Source organism: Hyperoodon ampullatus, assembly GCF_949752795.1.
Source record: "Hyperoodon ampullatus genome assembly, chromosome: 2".
NCBI classification, from domain to species: Eukaryota; Metazoa; Chordata; class Mammalia; order Artiodactyla; family Ziphiidae; genus Hyperoodon; species Hyperoodon ampullatus.
The window spans coordinates 156,868,861-156,890,971 of NC_136915.1; the positions used below are offsets into that span (position 1 = coordinate 156,868,861).

Here is a 22,111-nt window from a genome sequence, read left to right on the forward strand (position 1 = left end):
CTCTGATCTTCTTAGGTTATGCTTGAGAAGAACTGTTGCTTCCGTACCAGAGAGGAGGGCGTGCAAAGCAAGGAGCTCTGGAACTCCACCTTGTGAGATGTGAGGGGGAAGGTTCCAGCTCACAGAGGTTTCCAGTCGCTAGGGAAATTGTCCTCTTACCCCAAGGTGAAAATAAGAAGCCAGCGAAGAGAAGAAGCGGGAAGTAGTCCTTCCAGACCAGACATCCCCTCGGAGCTCCCCAGTGAAACGAAGGCGGGAAGACAGCCCCGGGCCAGCCCACAGATCCTCAGAGGGCGCGGACCCGGAGGAGGCGCCCTAGAAGGCCGCGCCTCTTGGAGGAAGTTTGCCCTTTAATTGCAGAGCTCAGATCTCCGTCGCATCAACTTCCAGGAGCGGGCAGCGGGCGCCGACGGGAGTATCAGTCTCTCCCGCCCAGGGACTGGGTCAGGCAGCCGCGGCGTTCAGCGTTCTCCCGCACCGTCGCCATGGGCGGCTCGGCCTCCAGTCAGCTGGACGAGGGCAAGTGCGCCTACATCCGAGGTACGCCCGCCGTGGGCTTCCCGGGAGCGCGACGCCCGTCCGCCCGGAGCCTTGGGCCAGGCTGGGCCCCCGGGTACTGGTTCCAGAGGGGGCGACCCGAGCGGCGTCCGCAGCGCCCCTGCCCGCCACGGCCCGCTCTCCACCGGCGTGCGCGGGGATGACAGGGGCGCACGGGACGCTCAGCCAGGGTTCCCGCAACCGGACGGCAGCTCGGCCCGCGCGCCCTGGCCCGGGTGGGGTGCGGGGCAGCCAGGGCGAAGGGGCTGGGGTTGCTTAGGGAAGCGCCGCCGGGCGGTTGGGAGACGCAGGTGCAGGTTGTGGAGAGGAGGACCACCCAGCTCCCTCCACTCGGGCCGCCTCGGTGTCTGTTCTGCACGCCCCGCCCCCGGCCCAGCAACACCGCGCCGTCCTGTACCTGGCATTGGACTCAGTTCTGAGCTCTTTCTGAACTTGCCGCAGAGAGAACAGTGGGGATGTCCCCTCGCTTCTAGAGATTCCCCTGGGGATTCCCGGCATATAAGGCAGAATTTCCCTGGCCTGGTTTTGTAAGACGCAGCGTCGGCCACAGCTTTACTTGAGCTTCATAGTGTCACTTGTGGGATGATTTCATCAGAGGCAGAAAGGACAATGTATCAGGCCCCCAGGTTGTGAGGTTCCCTTCTCTTCCCGGGGGTGAGAGGTTGGGGGAAACCGAAAGAGGAACACTGGCATATTGGGTAACAGTTGCTAAAGTTGTTTATGGGGAGAAACTCATTCGAGAGCCTTTCTGGGATATAGTGATACAGTAAAGAGTGTGAGGCAGAAGAAAACAAAACCCAAACTGAGCTGAAACTGCAGGAAATCATGATTCTTTATCTCCTGGGTGTAATTGGCCTCTTTCTCTTCCCTCCCCCGCAAACCTTGCCGACAACCACTACCTAACAGTTGGTTATCTTGTGAATTTAGTGTTTTTCTGGCTTTACCCTAATTCTGCAAAAAAAAAAAAAAAAAAAAAAGTTCTTTCTGGTACCTCCTTCTGGCCCCTGAACCATTTCCTAAGAGGAAAGCATTTATTTAGTGTCCTTATTCCAAATTTGCTTTCAGTCGCCACAACATTTAAAACCATTTAAAAAGGATATCAAATTAGGGCACTTGAGAGCAATTTAACTGATTTTCCAGACTTCTGCTCTGGTGCTTTGAGAGGTAGAAGATCATCAACAACCCTTACTGTCGGGGAATAAAACTTGGTCAAGTATCCCTTTGCTGTTGTTTATTTAAAATGGGGGAAAGATGGATGATTTATTTATATTAGAAAAAGAGCTAAACCAAGTCTGCCTTAATCTTACAAATTTGGCTACATGCTTGTTATTTACACCAATGTGCAGGGGACTGAAAGAACAATGTACTAGAACGTTGTGAGAAGGGGCTTGCATTTAATTATTAGCAAAATATGTTTATGGCATTTATTTTATAAAACTTTGTTTCACTAAAAAGCATAGAAACACATCAAGTTGCAGCATGGCCTCTACGGTAATCAGTGGAAGTCCCGCAGTGTGAGGGGGTTAACTTGCTTGAAGAACACTTCATGGTTATCATGGATGTTGCTGCTGATGCAAGCATTGTACTCATGTGATAAGAAAATGTGTTACCTTTTTCATTCTGAAATTAAATTATGACATACAAAAATATGAGCTATCTAGTACACAGTAAGGACTTGTAATAAATGCATTCCGAATGCATAAAACTATGAGCAGATTGTGTGACAGTCATTATATCCTCTAGTCTTGTTCAGTTATATCTCCTCATTATTTGTTTGGGAGAGCACTTTCAAGGTATGTAGGCGTGGAGGGAAGAGAAGAGTTAAAGTTAGAATACCTCCAGAGAAAATGAGAAGTTGCCTCATTTGAGAATACTAGTCTTGCCAAAAAGAGAAATGAGCACTGGAAAAATGCATGGTGGTGTGAATTGTTAGTGCATGAGCAAAAGAAGTTCATGAGGCTGTGATTTCCTGATGGTTTTGAAGCCCCAGATCCCTGAAAAAAACCATAACCCTGTCTTCACTGCTTTGCCCATCCGTTAGCCCACAAATATTCTCAAGCTTTGATTTAATTGTAAGCAGAACAATTGAAAGTATGACAGTAAAGTTTAAGCACGATTTTATAACCTTTCTCATAAAGTAGCCGCCAGTGAAATATAGATTTGAAAGCTCCTGTAGCTGAGAAAATAACTTTCTTTCAAGCTTTATAAACTTTGCCAACATGGAGAATAACTAGTCAATACATTTGGAGTGAATTTTGCTAACTTAATCTTGTACGTGTTATGAGCAGCAGTATTTCTAGTAGGCTAATGATTCTGTATCAGCACTTACTTTTGGCCAAATCATTTAACAGCTGTCACTTGGTTTGTGTGCCTCAAAACTTTGTGTTAATAGTGATCTTTGTCCCATGGATATTTTGAAAGTATGTTATTTCTTAAGATTTGGTAAATCTCTAGGTAAAGGGGCATCAGAAGTGTTAAAGGAGTTACTTCATTTCTAAAGATGTTAGTTTTGAAAATTAGTACCGCGCTCATGTTTCTTAACAACAGAATACATTTTGGGGATGTGTCTATAAGTCTTTCAGTAACTTCCCTTGATGAGATGTTGCTATTAATAAACAATACTAAGGCCAGCTTGTAATCACATGGGTAGTGTCATCTGTTAGCCGTCAGGAATGCTTTTAGCAGTGACCTAAAAGGGTCTTGCTTTAATGAGAAAGAAACCTCATAAAATCCGGGCATCAGTGGTCAATTTAGGGCACTTTTCTCTTTTTCTGCCCTGTGTTTTTTTCCTTTTAAACTTTTGGTATGCCTAAAAGTGAACTACAGCTTCAAAAAGCACAGTGTTTTCCTGTTAAAGCAATAATTTTATTTCCTTTAAAAAATTACCATTGAATTGTTGATGAATCAAAAGAAAACAGCCTTGAAAACTCTCTCACATATGTCCTGTGGAGGGCCGGAAAAGTACTGGAAAATCAATGCTGCGGCTGAGAACTGAGTGATACTTGGGTTCTTGGGGGTGGGCTGGGGGATGCTGGAGGACACCTGTAGGCCTGGTAGCAGCAACTAGCAGTCAGGAAAACTGTTCTTCTCCTAGACTTACTATCGCAATGTCAGCCACACCTAACCTGTAAAGCAACTTCCTCTGAAATAGTCATCAGTGATCTGATGCTTATAAAGTAAGAAATGAGTTTCAGCTTAAAAACAACATGTATTTCTCTCAGAGGAATTTTCTCATATTTATACCATAAGGGTTAACTTAGGTGGCTGTATGTGAAATTTATGCTGATTATAGTGTCTGGAGTGAAGTCTCCCTAGACCAGGTGAATGGAAGATAGGGAGTTTGCAGTCTACTCAACCTAGATGCGTAGTTATTTGTCCACACATTTGCTTGTTCTTCAGCTGTAATTTATTGGTAGGAGATGGGCAAAAGAACTGGTCTGATGTAATCTCAGAGTTCAATTTATCTCTAGTAAAAGTACAGTTGACCCTTGAACAATATGGGGGTTAGGGGTGCTGACCCTCTGTACTGTCGAAAATCTGTGTATAACCTATAGTAGGCCCTCCATAACTGCGGTTCCTTGCTATCCATGGGTCCACATCCACGGATTCAACCAACTGTGGATCATGTAGTGCTGTAGTACTTACTATTGAAAAAAAGTAAGTGGACCCACGGAGTTCAAACCCATATGTTGTTCAAGGGTCAACTGTATATTGTGATGGAATTTTAGGATACAGAGTGTGGTAGACACTATTAGATGCCAACCCAGCATCCTTTCCCCATTCCTCTTTCATAACAGAGCCCCAATTTTGTTAGGGCAGCCCTCTGTTTCAGAGAGGCTAGCCCCACTTACGGCTTCTGAGAGATGGGTGCGGGTTGGTCCATGCCTATCATGGTGGTGTGTTCTTGTCAGTGATTGCAGTTGACCCTTGAACAACATGGATTTGAACTGCATGGGTCCACTTATATGCAGGGTTTTTTCAGTAGTAAATTCTGCAGTACTATATGATCCACAGTTGGTTGAATCTGGGCATGTGGAGGAACTGCAGTTACTGAGGAACGCATATATGGAGGGCCAACTGTGCAGAGGGTAGGTGCCCCTCACACCCATCCCCCCCTCATGTTCAAGGGTCAGCTGTATACAAGGCATGGGATTGTGATGAAATCTGGCCACTGAAGCTTTTTTTTTTTTTTGGCTTCATTGGGTCTTTGTTGCTGCGTGTGGGCTTTTCTCTAGTTGCGTTGTGGTGCGTGGGCTTCTCATTGCGGTGGCTTCTCGTTGTGGGGCACGGGCTCTAGGCGCGCAGGCTTCAGTAGTTGTGGCACACGGGCTTAGTTGCTCTGCGGCACGTAGGATCTTCCTGGACAAGGGATCGAACCTGTGTCCCCTGCATTGGCAGGTGGATTCTTAACCACTGTGCCAACAGGGAAGTCCCTGTCCATTGAAGCTTGAAGGGAACTTTGCAGGCTGCTTCTAAGAAAACTTTCTTCCCTTTTCAAAAGGAGACAAAGGGAAGAGGTGTATTCTTTCTCTCCTTCTTTTGGATTTTGTTGCATCTGAAATGTGATGCCTGAAACTGCTGTTTTTATCTTGTTGAGCAGGAGAGGCACTAGCTTAAGACATAGGCAACACCTGGAGCAGTGCCAGGCTGAGGCAGTCTCCGAGAGGAGAAGCTGGAGCCCAACAAACCTCGCTGATTGCCTGCCCTACTCTTGAGTACTTCTTGTTATGATAGATACTAAGTCCTCTTTGAGTTGGGCTAGTAGAGACTTCTAGTTATCGCCTAGTATAATTCTCTCTTGCTTTTTAAAATAATAGAACCTCCAAATGTTAGCTGGCCACACGAACTCCTAGAATAAAGATATTTCCCAGTCTCCTTTGCAACTAGATAGGGTCATGTAACTGAGTTTTGGCTAATGGGATGTAGGTAGAAGTGCTGTATGCAGTCCCCAGAAAGTGACCTTAAAGGGAAAGGGTGTGCCTTTCTTTGTCCTGTCCTCCATACTGCTGGCTAGATTGTGAATGTGACTGGAGCAGCCATCTTGGACTATGGCTTGTCCTTTAAGAAGGAATTCATGCAAAGTGGAATAAGTGGACAAAGGAGCCTAGGTTCCTGAGGACTTAATGTAGTAGAACTTACATACCAGCTTTGGACTACTTACCTCTGGACCATAATAAGGGAGAAATAAACTTCTATCTTACTTAAGCTAGTGTTATCTGTGCTATTACTGTTATCCACAAACTTATCCTAACTAATATAATTTTCTTCTGTTATTTATGGCCCAAAGCATTCTAGCCAGTACACTAAGTGCTGCCTTACTAGGTCCCCCTCAAGAAAAATTAATCCAAAGGAAGTAGGAAGTGGGTAAGAATTATCCCATTAGTATTTGTCTCAGTTCCTAATTTGTAGAAATAAATGGGTTCTCCTAAGAAGTGAGAAATTGCAGTGCCTCAGGTGGGAAGAGCAGGGACGGGAGAAAAGAAGGAGAGGGCCCTGTGTAAATAATGCACAAAGGTATATTGATCCCATTATGTTTTAATTTAAAAAATGACAATCTACTAATGAAGCTGGCAGGAGTTTTGCATTCGGAAAACTATTGCAGATTAGGAATTTCGGGTGGCAATGATTACTTTCTACTACCTTTAGTCTTTGCGAATGGAAATCAAGACTTTGGGAATTTAATGTGAATTGAGGTTCTTAGATTCATCAAAAATAAAGACCCTAGGCTGAGACAAATCAATATTTTCTCCCGTGCTTTTGGACGAAAGAGTGATCTTCCCTCTTTGGTCCCAATTCATGTTTTGATGAACGCATAGAGTCAGGTGCTAAATCAAGATCTGGTTTTGATGAAACACTTTTTTTTTTTGCCTATGGACATTGGCTACAAGAGGATCACTTCATCACGGGTGCTTCAGTAATAGTAACTCCTAGAATGACAATAGTGATTTTTATTTATGTTTGCTGTGGACTACTGAACTGATTATGGTTTTACTCTGCTGTTCTCTGGAAAGATCTGAACTGGGTTCCCAGGTAAGAAGTGCAACAGGAGGAGCACAATTTGTGACAGTAGTTTCTAATTTAATTAAAATAAATGTACTGTGAAAGTTTTACAAAATATGCAACGTGCATTATGACAGTGAATTTTAATCTCCTAATCAGAAATTTTAATATTTTTGGTCAGTGAAGCTAACTAACACCATTTTAAGAAAAAAGGTACAAACAGCAATTTGCCTTGTGAAATGGAAAATGAAGTCAGAGGTGAGGATAATAATGAAAAGGAAGACAAAAGAATAAAAGAGCACAATTCATCTGCCACAGTCTGTTAAAAGCACTTTAGTAAAACATATGACATGAGGGCTGAAATTCTAACAGTTCCAAACTAAAACACACACACACACACACAATCCCAAATGCAATACAGATTTTCTCCTTTGAAACTGGAAAATTCATTTTAAAAAGAGACTAGCAAGTTGCTGCCAATGAGAAATTGCAGGCCAGCTTATAAAAGTGCCTCTTTTTTTTTTTTTTTTTTTTGGTACTACATGTTTTTTCTCACAGGAGAGAAGAAAAGATCTAGATATATGAAAGAAATTAATTCAGTTTTGCAAATTGCAAGGTCTAAGACCCAAAGAAGTTTATACTTCTATGCTTGATGTTGTTTGGATATTGCTGTAGATAGGAACAGAATAAATCAAAAGTTTTTTACTAGGAAGCTTGAAGTGCTTTTTAAAAAGTCCATAGTCTGAAGGAATTTTGGAAAAAGAGTAAAAGTTTCTATGCCAAATCATGTGGATTTTTTTTCTTTTATTTAAAAATAAAACATAGGCTTCAAAACCATGCAAAACAAATGCATAGCTTAGTGCATCATTACAAGGCAAATGGCCTGTAGCCACCACCCAGGTCAAGAAATGGAAAGAACTTTACTAGCCATCCCAGAAGCCTCCATGTACCCCATCCCAATCTGAGACCCCTTTGTCTCTCCAAAAAAAACTACCCCTGAAGATACTGGCTCCTAAAAGAACTATTTATTTCCTCGCAGTTCTGCTATCTGCCTCGGATTCCACTGGGTGATTCTACTTATTTCCTAGTAGTCAGTCCTGTGAGTCCATTCAGCTGGCAGATTGGCTGGTGGCTGGTCTGAACTTGGGTAAGCTGTCTCTCCAGGTGGACTTTCTACATGGTCTTTCCAGTAGGGTCCGGAACTTTTAAAATGTTAGGTTAGGGTTTGCAAGAATGCAAAAGCTTCTAGAAGTTGCCAGAGCTTCTTATGGCTTAGCCTTAGGACAGCACAGTATTACTCTGCCACACTCTATTTGTTAAAGCAAGTCTCAGGGCCAGTTCAGATGCAAGAGGAGGGGACTCCACAAAGTCATGAATACCATGAGCTGTGGTTCGTTCGGGGCTGCCAATGTAACAGATGACCACATTACTCATCCTGGATTTTATAGTTATGACGTTCTTATATTTCCTATAGTTTTATCACCCAACAATGCATTTTTAAACACTATAGTTTAGTCTTGCCCATTATAAAAATATCTTTTTAAGTTTCTTTTAATCTACAGGTTTCCCTTACATCTCTGACGTTTACTTGCAAATGATCTGTTGACAGATCTGGGCTATTGGACATGTAGGGTTTTCCACAGTCTGGAATTTGTTCATGGTGCAGTTCCACGCATTTCTCCTGTATTTTCTACAGATCGACAGAGAGATAGTGAGATGTGATCAGACTGAGGATTAATACTTTTGTCAAGGCTATAGGTGGTGCTGTGTTCTTCATTTGGAGGCACCTAACATTTGGTTGTCTCTTTTTGTGATGTTAGCGGTTACTGATGCTCATTGCCAGGACCCATTAATTCACTGGGATTGAAGAATGGTGATATTCTAATTATGTCAGTTTGTTTTCACTTATTAGCTGGAATAGTTTTATAGAGTGATACTTTCCTTATTTACTATTTGGTTGCCTCGTATGATAGTTCATATAGGAAAGGCAGGATAAAAACTTTACCCTTTCATTTTATTTACCAGTTTTCAAGATGATTTGTTGGTTTCCTGTCATCCCCTGAAGGTGATCAATTAATTTAAAAAACATCATTGTAAACTTATGAATTCCACTGTAAGTCTTATCCTTGTTGAAGCCCGAATTTCCCCTCACTGGCAATGAAAGCCTCTTCAAGTTGGCTCCTGAGTCCTTTTGAAATTACCCTAGTAGTATTTGATAGCTTCCTTGCCTTCCAGTAGGTCAAGATGTTCTTGGTTCATCACATTTATTTCCTATTCTATACTTGGAATAAGCAATATCTATAAGAATCCCTGGTTTCTTTTACTGGAAAATGGTATTCAAGAAGACAGTTCGGGCCTAGAGAGGCTCATTGCTATGACTGGGTTGGCCATTGTTTCTGGACCTTTTTAGTGGACAGAACTGTGAGAAAAAAAGGTATATCTCCTACATTATATTTTTATCTCCTTTTTCTTGGTTCTCAAAGGCACAATAGACGGTAGAATTAAATATCCTCAAATTGTTATCTATGTTATCCCACTTAATATATACAACTATTTCAGAGAATATACTACCACCATCAATTATGATTGTAGAAAACTGTTGAACAAGCTGATTTAAGAATTAGTAACAAAATTTTTGTATATGCTATCCCAATTCTCCCCCAATTTTATTTTATGATTTTACTTTGTCAGGGCATATAACCATTATGTTATGTTCTTTTTTTCTCATTTAATCTTTGTTTTCCAAGTAAGTATTACTGAATACATCAGTCCTTATGTTGATGTCTCATTGGTGTTTGAAGCTCTAGTAGATTTCTCAAGTAGAGCTCATGGGAACATAAAGAAACATGAAGGTAGGACTAATTTAGTGGCTCAGCGATATCATCAAAGGTCAGCTTATTTCTATCTTTCTGCTTTCTGTGGGCTAGCTCTCCTATGGTTGAAAGATGACTAGAGTAGCAAAAGATATCACGTTCTTAAGTAAAGCAATGTTCCAGAGGCCGAGAAGAGGACTATCTATTCTGTGAGTCTCTTTATAAGAACAAACCTTCTCCAGATGCCTTACAAGCAGACTTGCCTTTATATCCCACTGATCAGAACAGGGTCACACATTCCTTCCTAAGTTATTACTGGCAAGAGTATGGAATTATCATGATTTGGTTAGACTAATCCAGATTCACCCCTGCCTGGGGCTGGGCCCTATCCTCACTGAAGCACATGGCTATAGGGACACCTGAACAAAATAAGGCTCACTTGGCAAGGGAGAAGCATGAATGGCTATTAAATGGTAAGTAAGCAACATTATGAGTTTTGATAAATGTTACGAACGGAGTAAAAAGGGTATTGAGACAGAAAACGGATGGTAGTGATAGAGCAAGGAGATGAGATATACTTAAGATATAGTGCTCAGGAGGATGGGGAAGAATATTTTGAGTAGAGAGAACAGTGTATAGAAAGGGAAGAGGAGAAGGAACCTGAAGGAATTGAAGAAAGGGTGGTATGGGTGGAATGTAGTGAGCAAGAGGGAAAGGCTTTTGATGGAGGGGATTCCTCATAGCACTTATTACTAACAGACATAAAATGTACTTATTTGTTAGTTTTTTATTGCCTGCCTATCAGCACTTTCACCTCCACGAGAGCAGGGTCTTTGTTTTGAGAGATCAGTGTCTGGTATATGGTTTGTTACCAATAAATATTTGCTTAATAAATGAATGAAAGGAGAAAAAATTTTTAACTATAGTGAATATCCTAAAAAATAAGAGATGTATTGAGTTTGGAAAACAAGTTCAGGATGCAATGAAGAAATGACAATAATAGAATAAGAAATATCTCTTGGAAATTAAAAATCTAATGATCAAGAATTTTAAAAATCCAATCGTTTTCTGGAAAACAAAGTTGAGAAAATCTTGGAGAAAATAGAACAAAAAGATCTAAATATGGAAAATAGAAGAGGCAATAATAAAAAAAAATTCAAGGGTCAATCCAAAAATTTCAATATCTGACTCACAGAAGTCCTAGGAAATAGAGAACAAAGAAAATGAAGAGGAGAAAATGAGCAAAAAAAAAAAAAAAAAAAAAAATACAAGGGCTTCCCTGGTGGCGCAGTGGTTGAGAGTCCACCTGCCGATGCAGGGGACACGGGTTCGTGCCCCGGTCTGGGAAGATCCCACATGCCGCGGAGCGGCTGGGCCCGTGAGCCATGGCTGCTGGGGCTGCACGTCTGGAGCCTGTGCTCCGCAGCAGGAGAGGCCACGACAGTGAGAGGCCTGCGTACCACAAAAAAAAAAAAAAATAATAATAATAATAATACAAGACCATTTTCTAGAATAGAAGATCATGTGTACTGGTTTTATAGAGTCAATTCCTGGCGCTCATCCAGGGCTGGGAATAGTTTACATTCCCATCATCCAAAACAGAAAGACCTTAAAACAACAACAACAACAACAAAATGAAACAGAAAGCCTTCTATTACATAGGGCATTGTAGTAGTGAACAGAAATTAGCCCTAGATGTTAACACTGGTCTGGACCTGTCTAATAAAAAATGTAAAAGCAAACCTCAAAAGGATCAGACTGATCCTAAGTAACTTAACTGCATGCCTGAACAAAGTCCAACATTCTTTATCGGAATACAATAAAATATACGTTCAACAATGTAAAATTCACAATACCCAGAATCTGATCAAAGATTACCAGGCAAATGAAGAAGCAGGAAGATATTCATAACTCAAAGGAAAAAAATCCATCAATAGAATGGATTTAGGAATTACAGACATGAAGAAATTAGCAGACAAGGATGTTAAGGCAGTTTTTATAAATACGTTCCATTTCCTAAAGTAGAGGAAAACATGAACACAATGAGGAGAGAAATGGAAGATAGAAATAATAATTCTTGTCTCCAGTCTCTAGGAAAGAACAATATGAATACTGTGTTTTTGAAGTCTGTTGGAACATCTGTTGGAGAATGTAGCCGTACTACCTGCTACCAACATTCTCAATAGATTTGGGAGAGGAGCAAAGCAGATCTTCATGAGGAACTGCTGAGATGGCGCTGGTCTGGGGCTGGGACAGATGAGCAGGATCAATTCAGAAACAAAGGGAAATGGTGGATGTTCTTTCGAAAAGGACACTGTTAGTAGTGGTCACGTACCATTACCTCTGGGGCTCACATAGGGCAAGTGACAATGTCTATGATTAGCTCAAAAGAACTCAGAAGTTTTCCCAATTTCGAGTGAACGTGTTTGTTTTAAAAATTATTTCCTATGTAAGTCATGCTGAGTGAGTTAGTTAGGTATGTCTGAATAATGGCCTAAACAAAACAGATGTAGGCTTAGAGTTAGAATAAAGGTAAATTTTACTAGCAATGGTAATAATATTGTATAATATCTGGAGTATAAATATTTTAAATGGTTTCATTGTAAAGAAGGATTAAATTAGTAACATTAATTGAAATGTACTATTACATTTTTTATGTTTATTAACTTTTTTTGATTTATTAACTTTTTTGTGTATGTGTTAGTTTCTGCTTTATAACAAAGTGAATCAGCTATACATATACATATATTGTACTATTTACATTTAAAGCAGATAATTTTAGAGCATAACTAAGACCTGTGCATATCAACTGGGATGTCAATTCTTAACTAAAAATGATAACTCCTGGTCTGAGGAATGATAATAATAATAACAACATTAAACACTAATATTTATTGAGTGCCTACTATGTTCCAGGCAAGTAAATTTCTCAGAGAATAAACAATGGAATATCAAGTGTTCTTCCAGAAATTACAGATCTTGTCCACATAGCTTTTTCTTGTCCACATAGCTCCTTTCTGATGGAAAGGAGCATCAGCTTAATAAGATTTGAACAGTCACTTATTAACTTTAAATGAGATAAGCCAGTAATTTATCCCTTGAAACATTTACTAAACCCTGATTCCATATCTTAACCCCAAATGATTTGACTATTTTTTTGAAGTGCATATTTTTAGTGGATGAGATTATAAATAGCTTAATCCAGAAAGTAAAATTTGTCTAAATGTTAGCAAAACATAGAAGGGAATTTACAAATAGGTGAAAGCAGGCATAGTAGGTCACTTTAAATTAACTCTAATAAAGTGGTGTCTTTAAACAACTTCTTCATTGTAAAAGAAAATATTTATATTTGGGAAGTAAGGCACAAAAGACTCATAAATGGAGCTTTCAAATTTGAAAAATAGGCATGATAATCTCCTGAGGACTTGCTGAATCTGAAGCTGGATTCTCTGTAGATTTTGGATCTGTCAACTGGCAGTGTTCAGCTTCTCATGTAAAATGGGGACAGCAGTAATGCCCGGTGAAATAAAGGAAGGTCAGAAATGAAGGTCAAGTAATTCTGGAATTTCCCAATCCTACTATTATGATAATCAATTTTTTTTACTATCAGGAACAGCATCAGGCTTTCCCAGAGTAAATAATTGGCTTTCAGGCACTGCTGAATAATACCTATCTCCCACATTTGTTCTGTAGACTAATTAATGTTTCAGAGTGTTTAAACACAATGCCTCTACAGAAGCAATGGCATAATTTGTTAGGACACTCTAGTATTGTAATTAGTACTAATTAGATTCTTTTCAACAGCTTGTTGAATGTACAAATGACTGCATCTAAGGTATTCTGCTTTATTTATTCATCATGAAAAAGTCAGATACGATGATTTAAATAGGAGCCTTTAGACAACTATTCTCAAGATTCTGCACACACCTCTCCCCTCCAACCAGGGGAGGGTGATAGCAAGACACCCTTCTAGGAAATGTCATAGGGAGAGTAGTCCCAGTGATGTTCCAGGAGTCAACTCACGCTGGCTGGGCATCCTTCCTAATTCAGAGTTCAGTGACATCATATTGGTAGTTTAAAATCAGCCATGGTGGGGCTTTCCTGGTGGCGCAGTGGTTAAGAATCTGCCTGCCAATGGAGGGGACACGGGTTCGAGCCCTGGTCCAGGAAGAGCCCACATGCCGTGGAGCAACTAAGCCCATGCGCCACAACTACTGAAGCCCGCGTGCCTAGAGCCCGTGCTCTGCAACAAGAGAAGCCCCTGCAGTGAGAAGCCTGCGCACCGCAACAAAGAATAGCCCCTGCTTGCCGCAACTAGAGGAAGCCTGCGTGCAGCAATGAACACCCAAGCAGCCAAAAATAAATAAATAAATCAGCCATGAAGGGGCCTTTTTTTTTTTTTTTTGAGACCCAGTTTACCAGCTTGTAACTGCCAGTGCCTGTCTCTTCAGTGAATGGAATCTGGTCACAGTTGTAACCAGTTGGCATTGGCCTGAAGGCACATATTCAGTTGTACATTAGAGTGGGCTAACTGCTGAAACTAACATTCCTCAAATCTCAGTGGCTTGACATGATAACGATTTATTTCTCACTCATTACACAATCCAGTGTGATTTGGTGTGGGATAGAGAAGGGGTTGGGGTGATTCAAGGACCCAGAGTCTTTCCCTCTAGTGCATTGTGCCATGGAGGCTTTTGGTAGTCTGCTGAAACCTATGGACCCCTTCTCAGAATAATATTTTTTAATTAAAAAAAATACACAGGGCTTCCCTGGTGGCGCAGTGGTTGAGAGTCCGCCTGCCGATGCAGGGGACACGGGTTTGTGCCCCGGTCTGGGAGGATCCCACATGCTGCGGAGCGACTGGGCCCGCGAGCCATGACCGCTGGGCCTGCGCGTCCGGAGCCTGTGCTCTGCAACGGGAGAGGCCACAGCAGTGAGAGGCCCGCGTACCACAAAAAAAAAAATAAAATAAAATAAAATAAAATACACAGACTTACAAAAAAAACCAATTTTATTGATATACAGATATCAAAATACATTAAAAATCTATGACATAATAATATATGTGCTTCTTTATTAATGCAGCCAATGACAAGGTCTCGTGGTGGGTCTAATAACTGCTGTCACTTTGATGAAGTGCTGTTGTACGATATGCAGTTAATGAAATGTGCTAAGAAGACATCTGTGATCTCTGTTGAGGATGAGGTCACAAGTACTATTAAATTCTACTGTGGTTTGCCTACATTCATAATTGAAGGAAATGCTGAATTTGAGTTGAAAGTTAATAAAAATAAAGATGTTATTTACCCTCATTCAATTTTTGGGCTCCCTGAATTCTATCTGAAGATTCCATAAACATCCATAGACCCCAGATTAGAAACCCCTGATCTGGTGGCTCTATTATTCTTATGGCCACATAGATCTTAATGGAACACCTGCATATGTCAGGGACAGTGGTGAATTAGGTACAAACATTTTATTAGGCCTGGAGGTGGCATACATCATTTCTGTCTAACCCTTGAATTTCCACATGACACAGCTTCCTTCTGTATCTTTCCATTTGGCAATTGCCATCAAAAGTCCAATCCCTTTGTTGATCACATCTTCCCTTACATCTTCAATATGTTGACCCTAACATTTTAATGAATAGCTTTTCTACTTTAAATGTAATCTCACTTTGAAGATAAGCTATATCTTTATCTTTAAGTAAGAAAAGCTCAAGCCCTCTAAACTTGACTATGAAATATGGCTAGTACTTGAAATATGGCTAGTCCAAATAAAGATATGATGCAAGTATAAAATACACATCGGGTTTCGAAGACTTAGTACAAAGGAAAGAATGTAAAATATCTTAGTAATATTATTTAATAGCAATTACATATTGAAGTGATACTATTTTGGTCCTGGGTTAAATACATATATAAATAAAATACATTAAATATAAAGTAAAATTAATCCAATCCGTTAAAAATTTTTAACCTGCTACTAGAAAACTTCAAATTACATTTGAGACTCATGTTTATGGCTCACATAATTCTTTTAGGCTCCTGCTCTTGAATAAAGATTCACAGAATTGGAAGGGACCTTAGAGATAAACATCTAACCCAATCACTTTATTGTGATCTGAGAGACTGAGTTGCTCCTATCTGCATAGCTAGTAATGGCAGATGTGGGACTGGAACTCAGGTCCCCACACTTCTGGGACAGAGCTCTTTTCATAGTCCATGGTATTTCAGTCAAACCCAACCAAACCAAAAAGCTCTAACTTTAAGTTTCCAGTCCATACCAGAATATACTCTAATTCAGAGTTATACATAAAATCCTGAAAATGGCAAGTTTCTTCTTTCAATCTGATGTCTTGTTCAACCCCAGGTCTAAAACTTAAGTACAGCTTCCTCTTGCTACTGAAGAATGGCAGGCACAGGTGGGCAGACAGACTGGCTCATACTTGACTTCCTCCCTCATGATCCCAGATAAAAGAAGTCCTGAGATCATTCTTCCCCCCTGTATTTCCCTCCGTTGAATGTTTAAGCTCATAAAGAAATGCTACACTATTCTCATCTCTTCTGGATTTTGTCTTGAAGGAATGGAAACATGTGGAACCCTAATACTTAACATGATCACCCCTTTCTTCCAGCCAGGAGGGAGCACAGTGGAGAGCAATTAAAAGAACTAAATGGTGGGCTTCATTTTCTTTTCTCCCATTTTCTCTTCTTGGCTCCCACTGTGGATTCTATAGCCAAATTTGAGAGGATGTCTTGAGTCTTTACTGACCTTTCTGTTCCAGAATATTCCTTCCCCCAGGTTTTTTCCTTCCTCCAGCTCCTTCTCCCTCTATGATGCACTGATTTTCATAGGATCATATTTGGGCCATTGCATATTTAAATAATATTTAAGATAAGAGTTTAGACAAAAAACCCTTACCTTAAATGATGCATTGCCAGTAAATCTTTTTTTTCCCCTTTTAGGAATTTAAGAAAATGTAAGTGCTTCTTGAATCATATAATTTGCTGTTGCAATTGAAATAAATAGTCCCCTTACTCAACACACTCTTTGGAAAGTATTATGTGTCATCTAGACTCTGGGATGTCTCTAAACTTGCATTTCTCTGCATTTTCAGTGGTCCCTAGAATTGTAAGTTCTGGAAGAGCCATAAGGAATGCCTCTTGACCCATGACAACTTGGTGACCCTCTTACCAATGTGTTTCCTGTCTTGGCACTTCCTCTCTTCAGTATTGTTCTGTGGCGCTTTCATGAGAAACTCTTGAGGCATACCATAACTACTTTGCTTATTTCAGATCATCACAGTTATTAACATCAATGGATGTCTGAGAAAGAGAGCACAAACTCTTAGTGTCTCTGTACGGTTTTTATGAAAATATTTGACGTCTTGAGATGTGTTGAGAGCCAAACTCATTGTTTCTCTAGGGATATTTTTTCAACTTTGCATTGTGAATTAAAAGGAGAAATGATATATTTTGCAAATGAGTGTAAGACGTTTAAGTTTGTAATAAAAATTTTCAAAACGGTATTTATAATTTGTATCTGTTCCATTTTCAGGAAAGTGGACAAAATAAAATGAACTTACAGAGCAGATAAATCCTTATAAAACTTTCATCAAACATGTTACCTCTGCAGCTTTTGTGATTCAACAGAACATTGGCTTTGCAGGCAGACTACTAGTTCAGGTTCTGGCCCGTCACTTTCTAGCTGTGCAAGCTTTTAAAGTTACCGAACCTCCTCTGACCTTCGTTTCTTCAACGGTAAAATGGGGATCATAGTACTGCCCCAGATGGAGGTTGTAAGGATTCACTGTGTTAATCCTTGCAAAATACTTAACACTCTTAGGGACTTAGACTCTCAACTGTTAGCTGTTTTATCATTTACAATAGTTTATCTTATTTATTCTAAAACCAAAGTAAAAGGTTTTAAATAAACTGTACAGCATATAAAGTCTTTTCCCTTAAAATCCTTAGTCAGCCAGTTAGAACCAGAACTGAACTGATGCACATTTTCTATAATTCATGGAGTTGAGACTACGGCATGCTCCATACTCAATAGAAAGCATGGACTTTAGGGACAAGTGCATGACACTTGGTGCAGAAGAACTTGTTTGAGTCCTGGTTCTAACACTTACCATGTGACTTTGGGCTTGTCTTTAGGCCTCAGTTTTCCTATTAGTGAAACAAGTCATAGAATTGATTAAGTCTCGCTGAAGAATCTTACTTAGGATGAACTTATAAAATATCACGGAACAGACCTATTTCTTCTGGTGAGGCATTCACTGTGTATCTTTCCTTTTAGTCATCAAATAGAATGTGCCCTGTTTCATGAACTGAGATGAACAAAACACACTAAACTGCTCTTGAGGGACTTTATCATGGAGATATTGGTGGGGAAAAATAAACAAATAATAAGATGGTATGTGGTAATGAGTATTTTGAAGAAACATAAGAACAGAGAAGAGGAGGGTGTGATGAGGGCTGCTACTTCAGATAAGGGGCCAGGGAAGCCCTCTCTGACATTTGAATGAAGTGCTAGAGTGGGATACAAGAATATCTGGGGGAGATACATCCTGGGCAGAGGGAAGAGCAAGTTCGAAAGCTTTGAATTTGGAAGGGAGCTTATCCTGCCTTAGGAACAGCAGGGAAGTCAGTGTGGTTAGAGAGGAATGAGCAATGAGTGCTAATGGAAGATGGAGGGCAGGGGGTAGGTGGGGCAACATCACAGAGGGACTTGCAGGCTACTGTAAAGACTTGGGCTTTTACTCTGAATAAGAAGACACACCATGGGGAGTTTTGAGCAGAAGGGTGAAATAATCTATTTCTCTGACTCCTGTGTAGAGAACAGACTGTAAGAGGGGAAAGGGAGAAAGCTGGAGGTTAGTTAGGAAGCTAGATCTGTGATCCAGGTTAGGGAAGGCTTGGACTAGGGGGTAGCTGGAGGTAGTGAGAAGTAGTTGCGTTATAAATACATTTTGAAGGTAGACCTGCTAGGATTTGCTGATGAGGTCTATGGTATAGGAGGAAAAAAAAGCAGCCTCAAGGACACCTCCAAGATTTCTGACCTGAGCAACATAAAGAATGGAGTTGAAACTTACCGAAACAGGGAAACACATTTGAGAGTGAAGAGTTCATTTTTGGACATGCTACGTTTGAGATCCAAGTGGAGATTTCAGATAGACAATGAATGTCTCCTCTAATAATAACTGTTGTTTTGTTTGTTTTAAGATTTTTATTGGAGTATAGTTGATTTACAGTGTTGTGTCAGTTTCAGGTGTACAGCAAAGTGAATCAGTTATACATATACACATATCCACTCTTTTTTAGATTCTTTTCCCATATAGGTCATTACAGAGTACTGAGTCGGGTTCCCTGTGCTCTACAGTAGGTCCTTATTAGTTACCTAGTTTATATATAGTGTGTATATGTCAATCCCAACCTCCTAATTTATCCCTCACCCCCCCTTACCCTCCTGGTAACCATAAGTTTGTTTTCTACGTCTGTGACTCTTTCTGTTTTTTAAAGCCTTTAATTACCTGCCAGGCACTATGTTAAGAACCTATACACATTATCTCATTTGAATCCTCACAATAACTTTCTGAGAAAGGTACTATTATCATGCTTATTTTGCAGATGGTAAGACTGAGGCCCAGGGAGATTATGTCTGTGGTTAAGGCCACACGTGTGTTATTTAGTGCATGGAATTCCCTCTGAAGCCAAGGCCCTGCTCTTAACAGTGTCACTGTATTGCCATGAAAGGAAGAGGCTGGGCTTCAGAATAACCTAATTGAGTTCCTGCTCCCAAAAGGAGTTTGCTGTATGGCTTGATATCAGTTGCCTCATCCTCTTTTTGTCTTAATTCTCATGGATACCTTGAAGGTTGTTGAATTCCAGTCAGAAATATCATTTATTATTTAAGAGCAGAAAGATGCTGATGATACATATATTTATAATATATTTTACTTCCGAGATTACAAATAATTTTTAGTGCCAAATACTATAATTTCAGAAGAGCAGTAAGAACTGTCATCTAGTGAAATTATTGTTTTCAAAGGAAATAAGCTTGGATGCTGATTTATGTCCATTATTGTCCTCTTTTACTGCTGAACTAGGAATTTGGTCATGAATTTTCCTTTCTAGCATATCCTAATCTGAAACCAGCTTCTTATTTGTGGTGCTACTGAGCAAGTGAAAATTTTCCATCTGTATATCATGATAGCCTTTAGATGAACAAGCAGAAGTGTGATCATGATGTTCTCATTTCCATAAGCCTCTCCCTGACAGGTCATCAGATATCTTTATTGTTCTCGGGTACATTTCATGGGCTGCTGAAGGCATGCATAATCATCTCTAGTAATTCATCTTCTTACCTAGGTTAATGGCCACTAATACATATCAGGAGAATGATGGAGCGAAAAGGCAGTGTGTCCATGGCCTGCCTTCTTAAGAATATGGAGTAAATTATAGTGGGGAATAAATTACATTACTCTTTCTTATTATTCAGTTATCTTTTGCAAATTTCATCTTACGAGGCTAAACAGTGCTGGATGACCTGAAAAAAAATTGTGCACCTTTTCACCAACAGGCTCAGATTCCTTGTTCAGCATCAAGCTAATAGGTGGTCAATCATGAGACCATCAACTTCTAAATTAATGAAGATTCCTCTTCACTGGTAACCTTGATCACTCCCCTATAACCCTTGATTTAAAAAAAAACTATTTTGGAGATGAAGCAGATAAAAAAATCATTCTCTTGGGGACTTCCCTGGTGGCACAGTGGTTAAGAATCTGCCTGCCAATGCAGGGGACACGGGTTCGAGCCCTGGTACAGGAAGATTCCACATGGCGCAGAGCAACTAAGCCCATGCGCCACAACTACTGAGCCTGCGCTCTAGAGCCTGCGAGCCACAACTACTGAGTCCGTGTGCCACGACTACTGAAGCCCACGTGCCTAGAGCCCATACTCTGCAACAAGAGAAGCCACCGCAGTGAGAAGTCCGCGCACTGCAACAAACAGTAGCCCCCACTCGCCGCAACTAGAGACAGCCCGCGCACAGCAACGAAGACCCAATGCAGCCCAAATTAAAATAAATTACAAAAAAAAAATCATTGTCTTGATTGAGTTGTTTTAAATAAACACTCCATTGAATTATCTCTTTATTGCTTCTTTTTTTTTTGTTGGGGGGGCGGTACGCGGGCCTCTCACTGTTGTGGCCTCTCCCGTTGCGGACCACAGGCTCCGGAGGCGCAGGCTCAGCGGCCATGGCTCACGGGCCCAGCCGCTCCGCGGCATGTGGGATCTTCCTAGACCGGAGCACAGACCCGTGTCCCCTGCATCGGCAGGCAGACTCTCAACCACTGAGCCACCAGGGAAGCCCTATTGCTTCTTTTCTGGCCTCCACTCAATAGTGATAACGGCAGTAGTGATGGTGATGGTTGCTGTCTGCCTGGTGGTGCTAGAGCCGTATATATGGCTGGTCTGTGTCAGAGCAGGGATCCAAACTCAGTTATACATAATTTCCTACAAATATTATCATCCCCAATTTCCAGATTACGAACTGAGACTTAAATTCTAACTTGTGATTTTACACTTGAATAGGTGCAATTCATGCCCCTTAGCATCATCCTAGTTCAGTTTTCATAGTTACTCTGAAGGACAGCATTATCACAAAATTAATAACTGCTTCATTTTGAGAGAGAAGTGCCGTGTGCCATTTCTGTGGATCGTATTTCTCATGCAAGTCTGTATACTGCTACTCCACGTTATGCTGCAAACAATTCTTTCATCACCAAATGTTCTTCTAAAGCATGTTTTATTGGCTGTGGATGATATCAGCTTCTGTAAATTATATCCTATAATTTAACCATTCTCCTCTGTGGGACATGTCATTTTCATTTTTAGTGAGCATCTTAATGCATTAATATTTATGTGCATCTCTGATTATTCTCTTAGAAATACTTCTTGGGTGTCAAAGAGTGTGAAAAAAATTTTTAATTATAGCTTTAAAACAAAAGGCATAATAGATGCACAATGTATCACCCACACTGAATTTCTGGCAGTAAGTAATCCGAGCTCTTGGGAGGAGAAATTTTACTTATGCATTTTCCTACCCCCTTTGTATTCCATGGTATCTGTCCTCAAAACTTATTTATTGAATGAAATGAATAAATAATTGCTTTGAACTGGAGTTAACTGAATCTCCAGACCTTTTTCAGACAGAAATGTATTGGAATCTAAGCACCATTCTAAGCACCTTTCTAATCACCGTGTATACCTAAGGATCTCTTGAAAAAAAATTCCATAGGCATATTTAATAGTGATTATTGTATCTGGCAATTCTTATTTTTAAGGATATTTTCTTCTTGCTGCATATTCTTGAATATCTTGATTGTACTTATCCAGGAGTAGGTTGAATAACCAAATAATCTGAGAGCTCTTTTTCCATCCCCATTATTTTTCCACTTCACCATTATTTGGGGGCATCACTGTCTATGTCCCATAGTTTAAGGAGATTATGGTAAAGGAATAAACATCACCTGCTTACCCCTTTGGAAGGGAATTTAAAAGTTATTAAAGGTCATCTTATGCTTGAATGCACTTATAAGGCTGTGAGGAGCTTTCAATACCTCCAGTAACAGGAAACTCATTATCTCCTAAAGCCAATTTATGCGTGTTTGCATTATTATTTTGTTAGTGAATTGTGCTAGAACTGAATTCTTCCTAGTTTCCACCCTCTGC

General features: G+C 40.4%; 1 protein-coding gene across 1 annotated transcript in view; it reads left to right on the forward strand.

Annotated features, from left to right (window-relative positions):
• Positions 1–411: 411 nt before the first annotated feature.
• NIBAN1 (niban apoptosis regulator 1) overlaps positions 412–22,111 on the forward strand; it is a 159,231-nt gene continuing 137,531 nt past the window's right edge. Inside the window, exon 1 of the mRNA XM_079726916.1 lies at positions 412–540. Within this exon, the coding sequence (XP_079583042.1) occupies positions 486–540 (55 nt within the window). The 5' untranslated portion in view covers positions 412–485. The remainder of the gene's footprint in view (positions 541–22,111) is intronic.